Source organism: Lampris incognitus, chromosome 11 (genome assembly GCF_029633865.1).
Source record: "Lampris incognitus isolate fLamInc1 chromosome 11, fLamInc1.hap2, whole genome shotgun sequence".
NCBI classification, from domain to species: Eukaryota; Metazoa; Chordata; class Actinopteri; order Lampriformes; family Lampridae; genus Lampris; species Lampris incognitus.
The window spans coordinates 11,981,521-11,999,159 of NC_079221.1; the positions used below are offsets into that span (position 1 = coordinate 11,981,521).

The 17,639-nt window shown below is 44.7% G+C and overlaps 2 protein-coding genes across 11 annotated transcripts in view; both read left to right on the forward strand.

The window, feature by feature from the left end:
- mcf2lb (mcf.2 cell line derived transforming sequence-like b) overlaps positions 1 to 2,277 on the forward strand; it is a 74,613-nt gene extending 72,336 nt beyond the window's left edge. For 8 of the 10 annotated variants that reach the window (XM_056288848.1, XM_056288853.1, XM_056288852.1 and 5 more), the window contains 2 exons: positions 834 to 937; positions 1,068 to 2,277. In XM_056288848.1, coding sequence (XP_056144823.1) covers positions 834 to 937; positions 1,068 to 1,147 — 184 coding nt within the window. In that variant the 3' untranslated portion in view covers positions 1,148 to 2,277. The remainder of the gene's footprint in view (positions 1 to 833; positions 938 to 1,067) is intronic. The other 2 variants (XR_008810969.1, XM_056288851.1) reach the window with 2 other exon arrangements.
- A 13,097-nt stretch (positions 2,278 to 15,374) lies between these two features.
- The window catches only part of phf11 (PHD finger protein 11), a 37,148-nt gene continuing 34,883 nt past the window's right edge, over positions 15,375 to 17,639 (forward strand). The window contains exon 1 of the mRNA XM_056289675.1: positions 15,375 to 15,494. Coding sequence (XP_056145650.1) covers positions 15,384 to 15,494 — 111 coding nt within the window. The 5' untranslated portion in view covers positions 15,375 to 15,383. The remainder of the gene's footprint in view (positions 15,495 to 17,639) is intronic.

Consider the following 17,639-nt stretch of genomic DNA (forward strand, 5'->3'; position numbering starts at 1 on the left):
AGCCAGGTTTTGACGAGACACGGGGCGACAGATCTGGGAAAAGTCTGAGTTTTGTCCATTTATGAGAAGGAGTTCGTCCATCTTGTTGGCCAGAGAGCGGACATTCGCGGGGTGGATTGACGGAAGTGCGGTTCGGAATCCCCGCTGTCGCAGTTTAATGAGTGCACCGGCTCACTTACCCCTGCGGCGTCTTTGACGGAACCCGCACATAGCTCCTGCACCCCCCCCCCCCCAGCCAAAATCTCGGCAAGACTTTCGTTAAACTTAAAGTTAACTTGATCTTTACCTTTTTATGTAATAATGATAATGATGGTAAGTTTTATTCACAGAACAATTAGAACAAAGTTAAAAAATACTTAACAGTCCAAAAAAAAATCAATTTGATTGAATAGATCAATAAATAAAATAAAAAGGAAACGAGAGAAATTAAAGGTGGGGATAATGAAAAAGCCAAACAGGAAAATTGAGTTTTAAGACGTGATTTAAAGGACGTTACAGACTTCTCTGACCTGAGCTCCTCAGGTCCGATAGCTAGATAATAAATAAATTAAATAGATAATAAATATCGATATGCCAATGTTGTGAAAGCCTATATATTGGGAATAAGTGCTGTGTTTACAGTAATATTACCATGAAAAGACAGACTAAGTCCTGCAGGAGGCAGCAGAGTCGCTGACCTGCACCACTCGCTGTAAAGAACATGGTTGGAGTAGAGATCAGGCGGTGTCTTGACGATGGGAAGATGATGATGGATGCTGGTGTTATCAACCCACATACAGTTTCCCTTCCACTACACAGACTCTTACTCTGGGTATTTCTGCATTTTGTCGTAGGTTTGTGCGCAACCTGAGGACCGGTAAGGAGGGCTGGGTGGCTGCTGCCAATCTTCTCACCATGATTCGAGAGTCCAAGTCCTGTCAGTCTCTCACCAGCTCAGGTATCAAAAGAAAACGATAAGCACTTAGATAAGTGTGTCTGTTATCAATCGATATCCTGAAATGTAACAGTGGTATTATGTCCGATACTATTCTTTAATGTGTGTGTATGTGTGTGTGTCTATATGACAGAGGGCAGTGGCTCCGGTAATCTCAGCACCTCCTCGAGTTGCAGTGAGACCTACACAAGCTTCTCCGACATCAAACCCTGAAGCCCCTCCTTACACACACACACACACACACACACACACACACACACACCTGAGCCATGGAGTAAGTCAGACTAGCGGTCACCTCCGGCAAACTTCATCACACTTCATCAAAATTACCCCAACTGAGGAGGGCACATGCAAGTGAATGCCGCCATCAGGGGTAGAAACACTTCTTCTCCGATTTCAACTGAAAACTCTCCTTCGTCGTGGCCCATGACGTGACGGTGCTTGTTCAAGATTTGAATATGGTGTCCTTGTGTGGTGACCCAGAAGAGTGACTCAGTGTGTATCATGTCCAAGCCTGATCACGGACCATAAGTTATGATATGGATTCATTTTTTTTAGATTCATGTTTGACTTCTAGCAGTTTACCAATAGCAAAGAGGAGAATGATGTGACCGCACGGACGTGTGAGGGGGCCAGAAGGACTGATCTCCGTTTGTGCACCCGTCTGGATTCACGGTAAAACAAAGCAAGAGGCTCCAATTCGGGATGATTTGTGTCAAGGTTGCGCTTCACCTTTTGATAAGCTTGGTGTCCATCTGTAACAGCCCCATTTCACTGTGTGCAGGTGTAAATAGAAAATGAAAGAGTGGAGACGTGGAATCGTGGGATGTTTCGCTTTCATGAATGTCGCTCTGAGAGTGCTGCGCATCGCCGGTTCGTCTGCTGGGTTTGTTCCCCTGGAGGCAGTTATTTATTTGTATGCAAATGTGAAAAAAGAGGAATAGCAGATTTCTTCTTACGTCATCTCCTCTGTCAGACCCTGTCTCTCTCTCTCTCTCTCTTCCCTCTACATAGCTCAGTGTTAACCACTGTCTGTCTGTAGAAATGTGTCTGTGTCCCCACAGCAGCTGCTTGGCACATTCTGTGTGTGAACGTTTGATGGACTCGTTGTTTTACACTACGCGAGTCTGTACGTATGTTACAATATGAAATGTCTGCTAATGTGAATAAACAGATCAGTGTATAGAGCTAACTTATTTCCTGTCAAGGGATCATACTCAGAATGTAGATATTGTTTATTTCTGTCCGTGATAAAGATGTTAAATATCTCAGATGCTATATTGTACATTGAGTACGGTACTGTCACTGATGTGTGACTTGTCTATGGGTTTTTCTACATAAAGGACTTGTGATAACTCAGTCATTGGTCTTGTCTCTGTGTGTGTGTGTGTGTGTGGCTGTCCTGGTACATGCACATGTGTGAGCAACCTGATAACTTGATTCTAACCCCAAAACAGTGTGACTTTAACATAGCCATAGCCACGCTTAATATTTATTAGTGAATGAAAAGTCATCGGATTGAAATGGTGAACAAGGTTGCTGCCGAGTTTACAATCACTCAATCCCATCAGACTTTATAATATAGCACTTTTCATACAAGCAAATGTAACAAAGCGTGTGTCGCACAATAAAACAAAATTCTCTGCACAAAGAAAAAATAATAATTGTTATAATAAGCACTCAGTGAAAACAGGAAGTGAGGAGACGCTATCATAAAGCTCATCAACTTGAAATGAGGAAACACCAGAGGGAAGTTTTAAGACCAATAGGAAACATAAAAATTCAAAATAGCAAAAAGATAAAAACTAAACGTTTTTTTTACATTTTCTTTATTTGTCATTTTATTTCATGCACTTGCGCTCTTGAAATGAAAAAAAAACATCGTTTCCCCCAGCCCACAGCAGTGCAACACAAAGACAAAAACATATCCAAAAACTACAAGAACACATATATCAAAACTAACACATATATCTAAACTAAACAACAAAAAATCACTGTCCAGGAGAACAAACGCCAGCCAGGATGACTGTTGGAACTGCCGGTCTGCATGGGCTAGCAGTTAGCTTAGCCTGCCCCGCTTCCACGTCCTGTCAGACCGCCCTCAGTGTTTCCTGACCGGGCGCAGCTCTGATCAGGGCCGTGGTCCTTGGGCCCACAGCATGCAGCAGACCAAGCTCTCCCAGCTGATACAACAGTAGCTCTCCCAACCAGACACCTTTGACACACCACCCCACATCAGAACTGCCGGTCTGCATGGGCTAGCAGTTAGCTTAGCCTGCCCCGCTTCCGCGTCCTGTCAAATCACCCTTGGTGTTGCCTCTTTGGGCACAGCTTCTGGCAGGGCGATGGTCCCTGGGCCCACAGGACGCAGCAGACCAAGCTCTCCCAGCCGATCCAGCGCCAGCTCTCCCAGCCATCAAACAAAGACAAACTTAGATGCAGATATGGACAGTACTGGGTGAGGCCACCACCACAAACTTGAATTCGCGCCACCATCTTCCCACCTCAGTACTGGGTGAGGCTGCTGCAAACGTTAGTTTGCGCAGCGATCTTCCCCCACCGGAAGCGGGGGAAAAAGTTAAGAGTGTAAGATAAAATAAAATACTAAGAGAAGAGGGGTACAGGGGTGTGTGTGTATCTATATATATCATCTCATCATCAGCCGCTTCTCTGGGGTCGGGTCACAGTGGCAGCAAGCTAAGTAGCGCACTCCAGATGTACCTCTCCCCAGCAACCCCCTCCAGCTCCTGGGGGATCCCAAGATGTTCCCAGGCCAGATTGGACATGTAGTCCCTCCAGCGAGTTCTGGGTCTACCCCAGGGTCTCCTCCCAGTTCGCAGTGCCTGGAAAACATCCAAAGGGAGGCACCCAGGAGACATCCTAATCAGATGCCTGAACCACCTCAACTGGCTCCTTTCAACACAAAGGAGCAGCAGCTCTACTCTGAGCTCCCTCCAGATGTCGACGCTCCTCACCCTGTCTCTAAGGCTCACAATCGGTTGGAGCCTCCATTCCAGCACCAAACTTTAATACATGGCAGAACAAGATTGTTTCGTGTGTCATGCATGAAACAAGCTTGTTCTGCTATATATATATATATATATATATATATATATATATATATATAGCCCAAGAGATGGAACAGACTAAAATAAACAAAATAAAATTTTATCAACAGCCAAACTATAAAGGTAGATGTTGAGCTTGCTTTGAAAATTTTCATCATTCTCTGCTGCCTGCAGGTCTTCAGGAAGGTTCCAGAGATCACAGTGATGACAGGAAGCCTCACCCCAGCATTCCTCTGACTGCAGGAATAATCAAAAGGCCACTGCCAGAAGACCCAAGGGTTCTACACCAGTGGCTCCCAAACTGTTTTCCTGGGGACCCACTTTTTAAAAATGACAAACCCCCACCACCCATTTCACAATCTTGGCCTTATCTATAAATCATGAGGAGAGTGAATTTGTGCATAAATGAACGTTGCTGACCATTTTTACTGCCCTCTCAGCATCACCTTATAGAAGAAAGAAGACACTTTATTCTGTCATTGTACAGTTGTTTGGTTACAATGAATGTGTTTTCTGCATGTAAGCCATCCTATTGTATAGGAGCAGTGGGCAGCTGCAGCACCCAGGGACCAACTCCAGTTCTTCTTTCCATTGCCTTGCTCAGGGGCACAGGCAGGAGTATTAACCCTAACATGCATGTCTTTTTAATGGTGGGAGGAAACCGGAGCACCCGGAGGAAACCCACACAGACACGGGGAGAACATGCAAACTCCACACAGAAAGGACCTGGGACAGCCTGGGGTTCAAACCCAGGACCTTCTTGCTGTGAGGCAGCAGTGCTAACCACTGGGCCACTGTGCTGCCCCCTTTCTTTTTCTTTTTTTGTCATTGTACAGGTTACAGTGAAATTTCTTTAAATTATCTTGAATAGGTTAAGCAGCCATTTCAAAGAGATATACGTTTCATAAATCGCAAACTTGTTTTATGGAGTTTTTATTGAAAACAGACAATTTATATTCAATTGTTAAAAGTGATATAGGATGCCAGTTTTCATTAAGTAAGATATCTTTTTCTGGTTTTATAATGTTATGACACTCTGCTTCATTGTGACAGACATCTCTCCATTATCAATACAATCTTTGAACGGGAAGAATAAGGGTTCAAGTAAAACATCCTAGAAGTGTAGATAAAATTCTATGGATCAACCATCTACTCCCGGTGCTTCACCTTTTTCATTGAATATAGTGCTTCATCTGTTTCTTGAATTGTGAGATCTGCATTACATATAGATCTGAATTCATCACTGATAGGTACAACACTCTGGATACGCTCCACAAATTCTTCACATTTCTCTGTGTTGAATTTTGATTTACATAGGTTTTCATAAAATGAGGATACAAAATCTGGTATTTCTTTTGGGTTAGTGCTTGTAATGTCCTTAATCGTTAGAGAGGATAAGGAATTTCTTTTAGTGTTCCTTTTCTCGAGTGCAAAAAACAAACTAAACTAGTATTTCTTTCACCCTCTTCGATCCATTTATCCCTAGATCGGACAAAGGCCCACTTCACAAGATCTGTTAACATCTGATCCAACTCTAATTTATATTTTTCCATTTTCAATACTTCATCCACTGATAAGGGTTTTTCTTTTCTGTTAGTGTATTTAGTCTCGCCCAGTGGCGTCTCTGGCACAGAAAGCCTGGTGGGGCACAGTAAACTCTGTGGGGGCAGCATCCAACTTGTAATGAAACTACACACAAACCTGCTCAGTGAATCCAAACACAAACGCACCTCATCAGTGAAATAACAAATGCACACATTAACACAGCGCTCCGCAGTAAAAACATATTCAAATCAACACTTCACAGCAGGGAAACCCATTTCACACGTGATGTGTTCTGCTGTCTCTTCTGTCTCCTCTTCCTCTCAAGACACTTAATGACTGTGGGTTGTCATATCGATGATAAACTATGGTGACAAGGTTTACATTTTGACTTCCATTCAGTAGACAGATCATTTTCTGCAACAGTGTATTGTAGTGTTATCACAATACCAACATTTTTGTTTCGATACCGTTACCAAGTCATGAGTTTCAATACTTTTCGGTACTTTTTCTTTTTTTTTAAAGGGAAAACACTCAAATATCATTATTGTGCTTTATTTCAAACCTGGACAACGTTTTCAGTCAAAACACAAACTTTTATAACAATGAGAACAATAAATTAAAATAAAGCAATAGTATTTAATGTAAAATGACAATAATCCAGGTTAACTAGAATAGCAGCATAATCTCAAACTGTTCAGTTACAATTCAATTTCAATTCAAAACTTTACTGCAGACTCACAGGCCATAACAGACAAAGACAAATAGGTAAAAGACAAACCCTAGACAATACACAGAGTAAACACAATAAAATAACATAAATGGAACAAATCAGCGTCTTATAAGAAGGCAGCTATACCAGTGGTCCCACTGCCGGGATTGGCAGCGTGTGGCACTGAATCTTACATTGGTTAAACCCTTGATGATTACATTATCAGAGTCATTGAGCCGGTAAATAAAATTATACATGAGATTTCTTAGAACAGCCTGAAAGGTATTGAGTCCTGCAGCCACAAACATTTACCTTGCACTACTCCATCTAGGTCTTTTTAGTAGTATTCTCATAGCATCATTATAAGCTACTTGAAGCCTCTGTAAGCTTGCTTTTTTATAGTTTGACCACAGGTGTACAGTATAAAGTGGTGTACAATATGTAGTTTGACCACAGGTGAGCAGTATAAAGTGGTGTACAATATGTAGTTTGACCACAGGTGTGCAGGATAAAGTGGTGTACAATATGTACTTAGACCACAGGTATGCAGAATGAAGTGGTGTACAATATGTACTTTGACCACAGGTATGCAGAATGAAGTGGTGTACAATATGTACTTTGACCACAGACCTGTGTGCAGTATAAAGTGGTGTACAATACGTACTTTGACCACAGGTGTGCAGTATAAAGTGGTGTACAATATGTACTTTGACCACAGGTATGCAGTATAAAGTGGTGTACAATATATAGTTTGACCACAGGTCTGCAGTATAGAGTGTTGTACAATATGCTCTGAACAGAGACATCTTCACACTAACTGAACACATACCAAACTTGCGTGAAAGCGTGTTTGCTTGTGCATAAATCATGTGGCATTGCCTATAAATATCATCATCATCTGTCAATTGTTCAGTAATATAATGTCCAAGATATTTCCCCTTATTACATACCGCAAGATTATTATCAGAAAAATTTGAAATCGGGAAATTTTAGATGATTGACCTCTTTGGTTCTGCAGATCATGACAACACTCTTACTAGCATTGTATTTGATATCATGCTGCACACCATACACAGAACATATATCAAGGAGCTGCTGGAGACCAACGCTACAGGGACTAAGGACGACGAGGTCATCTGCATACATAATATGCTTCACCAAGGTATTACCCATCATGCACCCAGTGTTACAGGCTTTCAACTGCTTGGACAAATCATCAGTATATAAATTGTAGAGAACTGGAGACAGAATTCCCCCTTGTCTTGACACCATTGCTAACCCCAAATGGGGCTGAAACACTATTACCTCATTTTGCTTGCATAGTCTGGTGGGCATACCAATAAGCCAGGATTCTCACAATGTATTTAGGCACCCCTCTGACTCAATTTAACAAACAACTTTCTATGATTAACACGATCAAAAGCTTTAGAAGCATCAAGAAAATACTGATGAGTTTTGGTCTCTATATTTGTTCATAATTTCCTTTAAGGCATATATATAAATAAGTCAGTGCCATGTTTAGCATTAAAACCAAACTGGTTATCTGTGGAGTTGATAAATCCATGCACTCTATCCAGCAGTATTCTTTCTAGGACTTTTGACAGTATGCTGGCTAGAGCTATAGGCCTGTAGTGATCTAGGCTGCATACTTTACCAGCTTTGTTCTCAATGACTGACACTAACAGTACAGACAACATTGAGTCTGGTAACAAGCCATGGACCGTAAAGCCAGTAAAACAAATAGCAAAGAGAGGAGCTATCCTCGGACTGGCATATTTAAGGTGTTGAGCAGTAACATGATCTAAACCACTGGCCTTGTTAACAGACAGCTTGTTTATAGCTTGGTACTCCTCGCGTGGCACGATCACCATTAAATCATCACTCTCAGTATTGCTCACCTTATACAGACCACTTTGGACACAGTTGAATAAAGTACTATAATGCTGTTGCCATAACTAATTTGTTGCCTCTAAACCTGTCCTAAATCTTGGCTGCGTAATCTTTTTTTTTTCAGTCAAGAAAAAACTCGGCCATTGAGCTTTATCTTAATTCTGAACAACTTTGTCACAATTCAAAATAGATTTGTATATATTAAAACAATAAGAAATGACATTCAACACAATGAAATCTTTGACAAAAGTTAGAACATTAATAGCCCAACTAGTATAGCAGCATAATTGGCTTGAATGGTATCACTGGACAACAACTTTTTTCAATCTTTTTGCTTCCTGAAAAAGAAATTAGATTATGATAGACAACATCAAGCTGAACACAAAAACAATTTCAGATTTGCTGTATCACGTAGGAATTTGGAGAAACCTTAAATAACATTTTTAATTGCATAATGATGCTGACACATTGTCTTAGTTTAACTGAGTTTAAAATGTTTTGCAGCTAATTTTCATTTGTACTCCACATCTGGTGCCTCTCGTGTCGGTGTCCAACAACAGTCAACCAACATTGATGAATTCCAGTTGCCCTGATACCTCTTTTCCATGGTTGCAATGTCCTGCTGAAACCTTCGAAACGCTTTGGCTCAGAGGATAAAGTAAAAGTCCCTTCCAGGGAAGGACACTTAAAACTTAAGACAATGGAGCTGAATATACAGCACTTTAAAAAAGTACCTGTACAGAAGTGCAGAAATTGCTTCAGGCGAGTTTCAGAAGAATTGTGTATGTACTTATTTAGGTAATCAAAAACGGTCTGTTCCCGCTTCCCCAAACTTTCCACTGGTTGAAGAGCAGAAATAACCTTCCTGCTTGATGGGTAAAGTTTACACAGCATCTAAACCCTCATCTGACGCCCAGGACTCCTACTGGCTTTGACCCCTTTCTTCCTGCACTGATCTTGTCTTTCAGTGTTCGCAGAAGGTCAAGTCAATTCAATTTTATTTGTATAGCCCAATATCACAAATACAAATTTGCCTTAAGGGGCTTTACAGCCACACAACATGCTGTCCTTTGTCCTGTCCTAAGGTCTTCTTTATCAACCCTGGACTGTCTTTGTTGGCAAAAGGCCAAAACGGCCACTCGGTCACCACATATGACCCAATATAACCAGATATTTGCTGCTCAGTCATCACCACCATCACCGATTTGTCAATCTGCACAGAAAAAGTAGTAGAGCCAATTAATTTGTTATAATTAATAATTTACTATCCAATGAAATACACTCATCTCCATTTCTAGCAGTTTGAGTTTTTTTTTTTACCCATATATGGAACAAGACACGAGGGTACATTAAAGCAGTTGACATCTAAATGACCAATGAAAACCTGGTATTTCACACATCTTTTCAACTAGTATTTCCATTGGTCGATAGAAATGAATGTCTAAACTACTGTCGCGGTTTTTCTATAGCCCGGATAACTATGGATGGAGGCGGGGACTTTTAGGTGCGACAAACCGGGCTTCACCACCGTTAGCTGGATAGCTGCGCCAATGCTAGGGCTAGCCTGCTAGTTAGCTAGTTAGCCGTGTGCTAATGGGTTAGCAAGCTCACCTTGGGACCAGGGCTGGTGATGGAACAGGGCGGCTGGGCTCTAGGCGGGGCGGGAGATGGATGGCTGCTCTCCGGGGTGCGTGTCTCTCTCTCTCTCTGTACTCTGGCTCCGGTGTGACCGGGTGAATGTCTCTCTCAGTCTCTCTGGGGAAGCTCTCGGGGGTAGTCAGCTAGCTACAGGTACCGAGGCAGTCTGCTGCTAACACTACCACTGCTAGCCACCGTATCTACTGTCTAGCCCAGGATACGCTAGGTTTCCCTGCTCTATCCCACGCTAAGGTGACAGTCTACGATATGGTTACTAAACAGTTCTCGCCTTTGTCTCTCCCGCGGTGTCTAATATAGTTGCGTCTGTGACAGCGCGAGCTAACCTGTGATTGGTCCTCTAGCTGCACGAGCCCAGTGCAACATTCCAAGTACATCCCCAGGCATTTCCCACTACACTGCCCCCCTCCAGCACTGTTGAGTCCCTTCAACATAAATGAACAACAGACTACAAAGATCAGTCTGATTAATCTAACACGATAAACGGGACAGAACACCCGCGAAATGAACTAGGCCCGGAACAAAGGGCGTCAAACAAATGTGGGTGGTCGCTATCCATACTGGACTCTTGTGACTAGCCTAGTAACCCCCAAGTCAACTAGTCACGTCCGTCAAAGTTAGTCTTGGAGCCAGGCGGGCCTCCGGACTGGCCGGCCCCGTCTGGTGGTGTACGGGAGATGGGACTCAGCGGCGTCGGCTTCGTCTCCTTCTGGGTCAGGGGCGTTGGACTGCCCGCCCGGAGCACAGGCTGCTGTCCCACGACGTTGGGTGATTGTCGACTTGCCTGAAGAGTAGCTGGCAGCAGTGTGTTGGAGCGGCTGGAACCGAGCCGGGGAGCCTGGTGTGCTGGGTCCTCCATCGTCGTTTGCGTGGAACAGGTCCTCCAGCCGGAGATCAAGGTCTTCATCGATCTCCTCCTGCTCTGTCACTCCTTCGTACTCCTCTGTTCTCTGCGCCCCCGGCTCCTCCATGTCAGCAGCGGGAGGACCTCCTTCAGGTGTTTCCTGCGGCCCTATGGCTGGTGCTGGAGCAGACAACAGAGCATGGCGCCTGTCATCTGTGCCCCAGATCTTCACCAGGCAGTCATCTGAGCCCGTGAAAATGCGTCGCCCGGTGCGGTCGAAGGTGACACAGTAGACAGAGGAGAGATGTCCCAGAATCCTCTTGTGCATCTTCATGTGCTGGTAGACAGCTGTAGGCAGTAGCTGGCGTAGACGGTAGGAGCCATTGAGCCGACGCCCATTGCTCGTCTCCACGATATTGGGTGGACTCCCATAGATAATAGGAGGCTCTGGGGGTCGTCCACAGTGCAGAGCAGCCAGCGCTGAGCCCTTCCACACAACATGCTTGCAGCTCTTGTTGGTACGCAGGAGGTTCTGCCTGCCGGCTCCCAGGATGCTGTGGAGACCAGGCACGCTGGCAGGAACCTCTTTCTCCAGCAGTGGACATACTCTAGAACACACTTGGAGTAGGTGGTCTGGGCTGATGTGCCTGTGCAACTTCACCTTGTTAATGTTGTCGATGCCACTGGCCAGGGTCTTGAGCTCGGGGGTGCTCATGCTGTCTCCTACCGGCGGAGGACTTGGAGAGCTATCGCGACGCCGCTCGCCTTCCCATGCTACTCGCCGGATTCTCCCTTTTCCTTCAACCTCTCGCCCCAGCGTCGCTTTAAAGTCATACTCGCGTGCCTCAACCTTCCTGATTGCTTCAGCTAGTGTTTTGGGTTCTGCCCCCAGGACTTCATACGCGATGTTTTGGTTCTTCAGCCCGCGCAGAAAGGCTTCTGCAGCGTAGGCCTCCTGCAGTGTAACACCAACCTGCGGGTATGCCAGTGTGACAACTCTCCTCACTTCCTCGCCAAACTCATAGAGGGTCATCTCTCTGGCCTGCTTAACCTTGCTGAGTTTACGGCGCGCAGTTCCCTCAGGCAGCTCTTTACCGTAGCGGCGGCGTAACTGGGTGATGAGCGCGTGGTAGTCATCTTTTATCGGAGCCGGCTACGCGATGACAAAAGACATGGCGTTGTCCCTCAGTCGGAGATACAAGGCGTCCAAACAGGTCTCGTCGGTCCAGCCCCTCTTTCTCGCCATCCGTTCGAATGGTCCAACGAAACTATCCCAGTTGCCCTTACCATCAAAAGTGGCGAGGAGCTTGATGTCATTTTCGTGTCCTCGGTCGGGACCTTGTGAGCTTCGGTTGCCGCTCCGACTTTGAAGGTCTCCTGTCTGGCTCTGTTGACCTCTAGAGGAACCTGCCTGCCCTCCAACGCTGTCATCCAGCAGGTTTCGGCCGCCGTTGCTGTCCAGGGACATTTGGCCACCCTGCATCCCGTCGGGGGGTGGTACTGCAGTCGCTCCATTTTTTCCACCATGACCGATCGGAGTGCTGGTAAGTGGTGCGGGCTCACTGGGTCCATTTCCTGTATAGCGCAGGGCTGCTGGGGCCGCTTTGCTGCTCGGCCTGGCTGGCGTCTCCTCGTTGCGCCGGTCGCTCAAGTTAGCCACTGCGGCCATAGCTGCTGGCAACAGGTGATCAGCGCCGTCTCGCTGTCTGGCCCCTGGGTTCTCCCGGGCCGGGGTGAACTGCGAGAGTAGGCTCATGTCTTGCACCGTTCTGCTAGTTCGTTCTCCGAGCACAGCCCCTGCCGACCCTACACCACTATCGCTTTGAGGGCTACTAGGAGAAACCCCTTGCTTCACTACTTGAGCGATGGGCGACAAACTGGGAGGCTCACCTTGGATATCTGAACGATGACGGGCCCAATCGGTGCGCTGAATGGGAGGTGTGGGGGGACGAGATCGCTTAGCCACCGCTTCCGCTAGTCCATCGATTCGCGCTGTGAGGGCCTCCATCTGCATCTCTATCTGGCGTTGCATCTTAACCTGGGTCTGGCGTTCCATGTTTTCCATCTGGCGTTGCATCTGAACCTGGGTCTGGTTCATGGTTTCCATCTGCGCCAGGGGGAGCTTCATCCAGGCGTGCTCTCCGGGGTCTTCTGTCCCCACACCAGCACCATCCAGACTCAACTCAGACTGTTCTTTTACATTTTCTTTGTCCTGTGACATTTTTATTTTTCCACTGATTTACGTGACTACTGAAGAAATTACAGTGCTTCACAAAATGGCTTCTTGCTAGCTGGGTTAGCTCACAGTGTGCAGGCTGAATTATGCCGCCATGTGACCGGGGCAGGATCCTCCGGTGTTGAGATTATGGCGAATCCCAACCTTTTATCCCACTTCTGACACCACTTGTCGCGGTTTTTCTATAGCCCGGATAACTATGGATGGAGGCGGGGACTTTTAGGTGCGACAAACCGGGCTTCACCACCGTTAGCTGGATAGCTGCGCCAATGCTAGGGCTAGCCTGCTAGTTAGCTAGTTAGCCGTGTGCTAATGGGTTAGCAAGCTCACCTTGGGACCAGGGCTGGTGATGGAACAGGGCGGCTGGGCTCTAGGCGGGGCGGGAGATGGATGGCTGCTCTCCGGGGTGCGTGTCTCTCTCTCTCTCTGTACTCTGGCTCCGGTGTGACCGGGTGAATGTCTCTCTCAGTCTCTCTGGGGAAGCTCTCGGGGGTAGTCAGCTAGCTACAGGTACCGAGGCAGTCTGCTGCTAACACTACCACTGCTAGCCACCGTATCTACTGTCTAGCCCAGGATACGCTAGGTTTCCCTGCTCTATCCCACGCTAAGGTGACAGTCTACGATATGGTTACTAAACAGTTCTCGCCTTTGTCTCTCCCGCGGTGTCTAATATAGTTGCGTCTGTGACAGCGCGAGCTAACCTGTGATTGGTCCTCTAGCTGCACGAGCCCAGTGCAACATTCCAAGTACATCCCCAGGCATTTCCCACTACACTACACTGCACATCTACTGCCCTTTTATCATTTGGAAAAGTGTTAAACGTGACTAGAAAGCAGGCGGTGTTTGGGACATGATGCAGTAAGTCATGGACAGTGGGTGCATTTTGCCTAAATAATGTGATGTTCATACAGTGTTTGAAACTGGACCTTGGTGTTTCCCCTGCTTCTGAGGATGCATAGTTTTGAAGTCAAAAGGTTTTTCATGGCCCAGCGAGTTATCAAACATAGACTGAAGTAAATGGTACTGATGTGGGGTTGTCGGTGCAATGTTGAATAGTGAATACTGGCTCAAAGGTTGGCTGTAAATTACCTGAGTAAATTACCTTAGCTAACAGGTGTTCAAAGCAAACATGATAGCTATATACTCGCTAGGAGTGTAACATTTTGAGCAAATAATAATTGCTTGAAATGAATTTTGCTGCTTACCCAAAGGAGTTGAATCAAGTGCAACTGGACTTGGTATATATCCGTGAAGACATTTCGCCCTCTCATCCAAGAGGCTTCCTCAGTTCGTGTCTGTCTGACTAGACCAAGCTAGTGTAAACTACTAATAAGACACGGTAACCCTTACCTAACGGGTCTGACCCTTTAGCCGAGCGGTTAGTGATGTCGCCTTGTGGTGCAGTGCACACCGTATCGAATCGGGCAAGGAAATAACCGGTTACAGTATTAGTCGCGGGATGCTGGAGCCTGTCCCAGCAAACAGTTTTGCTTTTGTTTTTTGTTTGTTTGGGGTTTTTTCTACCCGTGTTTTTTTCTCCACCCCACAAATTTTTTCACACCACAGGTTTTTTTCCCCTCAACAGAAATTTTTTTTTATTCTGCAGAATTTTTTTCCACACCGCTGGGTTTTATTTCTTTTTTCGTTACGCAGTTTTTTTCTTTTCTCCCATTTCGTTTTTTGATTTTGTTTTTTTCCCTTGAGGGCGTCCGTACGCATTACGTAGTTGAAATGTTGACAAACATTAATAAAAACAGTGGGGGGGGGGAGAACTGTTCGCGCCAATTCATTTTGAAAGAGCAACGGCCAATGTGAAAAGGCCAACTCGGCAGTCCGGCCAATGGTGAAACTCCATCGCCAAACTCACAGACAACCGCTGCCCACTCACCCCCCCACCCCCCCCCAAAAAACAACCGTCATCCCTGGTTGCCAGGTATACACGTAAACCCCATTTGAGTTTGTACTTTCGGTTTATGTGAGGGGCGTGTTTCTGGATAGCCAACACAGAGAGGTTTAACCAAAGCCTGATGCTTTCTTATGGACTGATCAACAAGGTTCAAACAAATGAAGAAAACACAAACATGAAGATAATGTCCTATATCTTGTTATTTTTGTTGAAAATGATCCTCTCACTAAATTAAACATATCTAGAATGAAAGAAGGTGGCGCTGTTGCGAATAAAATGCTATATCCAGATTATATTAATCAAAATCTACCATGGTGTAAATTTTCTTTAAAATTGACGCACAACGGTAATCATTTTTAACAGTTTACACGTTGAAACTGAGTAAAATAAATTGCAAAGTAGTCAGTAGGTCGGTTTATTTGTATTTTTCCCCAGTTGAAAGGAGGGCTGCGCCGGTAAACGCCATTAGAAGCAGCACAGATTGGTGGGGGATGAAACAAACGCAACCTGGCAACCGGCAAGCGACGAAGTCTGGCGTTTATATTTATTCAAACCAGGAAGTCCCGTGCAGGTTGTTTTCGCTTTTCATGCGGAAATGGACTGTTGGAGAAACGCGCGCTGTGTACTTTGTGAAAGGTCCGAGGAGACGAAGATAACCGGACCTTTATCCACCAAGAAATCAGTTACTGCCCATCAGCACTGTCTGGTAACAACAGTACAAAAATTACAGTTGGCTGTTAGCATAGTTCTGCATGATTTAGTCACTCTTCATCGCCTGAGAACCAGATGAATGTCACTGAATAGCTGGGTTAATTTACAGGGCCATAGTCAAGATCACAAGACACTTTAAACCCTTCTCGGGGGAAATGAGAAAATCAGAATAGTTTATTCATCCCCGAGGGGAAATTGGGTCCATTGGGGGTTTGAGACAAAAAGCTTTGGATGGACGGTGACATAGAAAGCAACAGAATTTATAGTAGCTCAAGTGAACTTTAGTCCACAGTACCGTTGCCTGCAATACCACATTGGACACTTCCTGATGCAACAGTAGATTTCCACATTATTAGACAAGAAGAACAAGGACAGGAAGTTTATTTGATTCACATACCATACAAGCATGTTTTGATGGTTAGCACAGTTAGGTCCAGATCCACACAGATGCATCAAAGAGTTTAGTAGATAAAATAGGAGTAGCATTTATAGTTCCAGAGTTTCATACTAAGTAGGGGAAAGGATTAGTGAGGGATTAATCGGTCTACACTGGCAAAATTATTGCAATATTGTTAGTAGTGCAGTGGACAGGAAACGAGACCGTCGAGAGCAACCATTTGCTCAGACTCGAGCTCATCACTATCCAGTTTACACTGCAGTCATTCAGATGGCAGACCGGGTATTTTAATAGACGTACAAAAATCATTCTACAGAATTCAAATGATGGGTCTGACAATACAATTTTTATGGGTACTAGCACATGTTGGTGTCAAAGGAAAGGAAATGGCAACTGAGGTTGCTAAGGAGGCTGCAAACCACACACAAAAAAACCCCGTTGAATTAGCAGTTGGATTCAGCAAGACAGAAATCAAGAGCATTATTAAGCAGAGACTGAAGGAAAGTTGGCTAAATCAATGGGAGGACGAGAGGAAAGGATGATGGTTTTACCATTGGTTTTCAAATCTGATTCGAAACCTCAAAGGAAGGGGTAAACTTGGACTTAATAGACATTCTACAGAAGAACCCAGGAAGTGAGTGTTAGTGAATTTTATTTCAGTATATTAGAGTAATTAATTTGATTCAGAAGATATGAAAATCTAAAACATATAAACCTAAAAAAAGAAAGAAGGGGAACTAGACAAATATGCAAATGCTAATTATATGGCAGAGTAAATGCAAAACAGATTCGTCTGGTTGCCAGGCAACACTCTTCAGCCTGTTTGGCTTTGACATTTTCTGGTGTGAAAGAATAATATTTGTGTTTGTACACACCTATGACAGTAAGAAATGTTTGTTATTTGTTAATGTATACAGTCATAGTTGCTGGTTGTTTTGTAATGTCTGGAGAACCACAATGAAAAGATTAGTGGGGTAATGTCTAAATGATGCTCAATAATCCAGGTAAGAAAAGCAAAGAAAGTTGAATCAGTTCATCTGGACACAACATGTATTGACAGAAACGTTTCATCACTCATGTGACCAGTCTAAACTGACTGCAGGTATCTCCACCCTTATATACAATACAGTTGTTTATAAGGGGTGGAGATACCTGCAGTTAGTTTAGACTGAAGATGTCACTTAGTTGAGTGGGGAAACGTATCTGTCAATAAACATATCCAGATGAACTGATACAAGATAAGATGGCAACAGCTGGACTCTTACACAGAAGAGCTAACACATCAGGCCAGGACTCCACAGTCTACACCCATCTACAAGCCGGTGGTCACTCTTTCAAGGATGAGGATGTGCACATCTTTGATAGGGAGGAACACTGGTTTGAACGGGGAGTCAAAGAGGCCATCTATAATATGCCCCTTTTCCACTACATGATACCGGCTCAACTCGACTCGACTTTTTTGTTCTCCATTACTGGAAAGTACCGGCATTTTGGTAACTGTTACCACTTTTCTGATACCACCTTTGAGGTTCCAAAAAAGGTCGAGGTTCCAAAAAAACTGGAGTGGGTACCAAAATCAATGCGGACCAGCTACACTGAGGGGGTACTGTTACGGTAATGGAAAATTACACTCTGCGAGTTGAGACGAGTCGAGTTGAGCCGGTACCATGAAGTGGAAAAGGGGCATATGTGAATAATAATAATAATAAACTTTATTTGTATAGCACCTTTCATACATAAAAT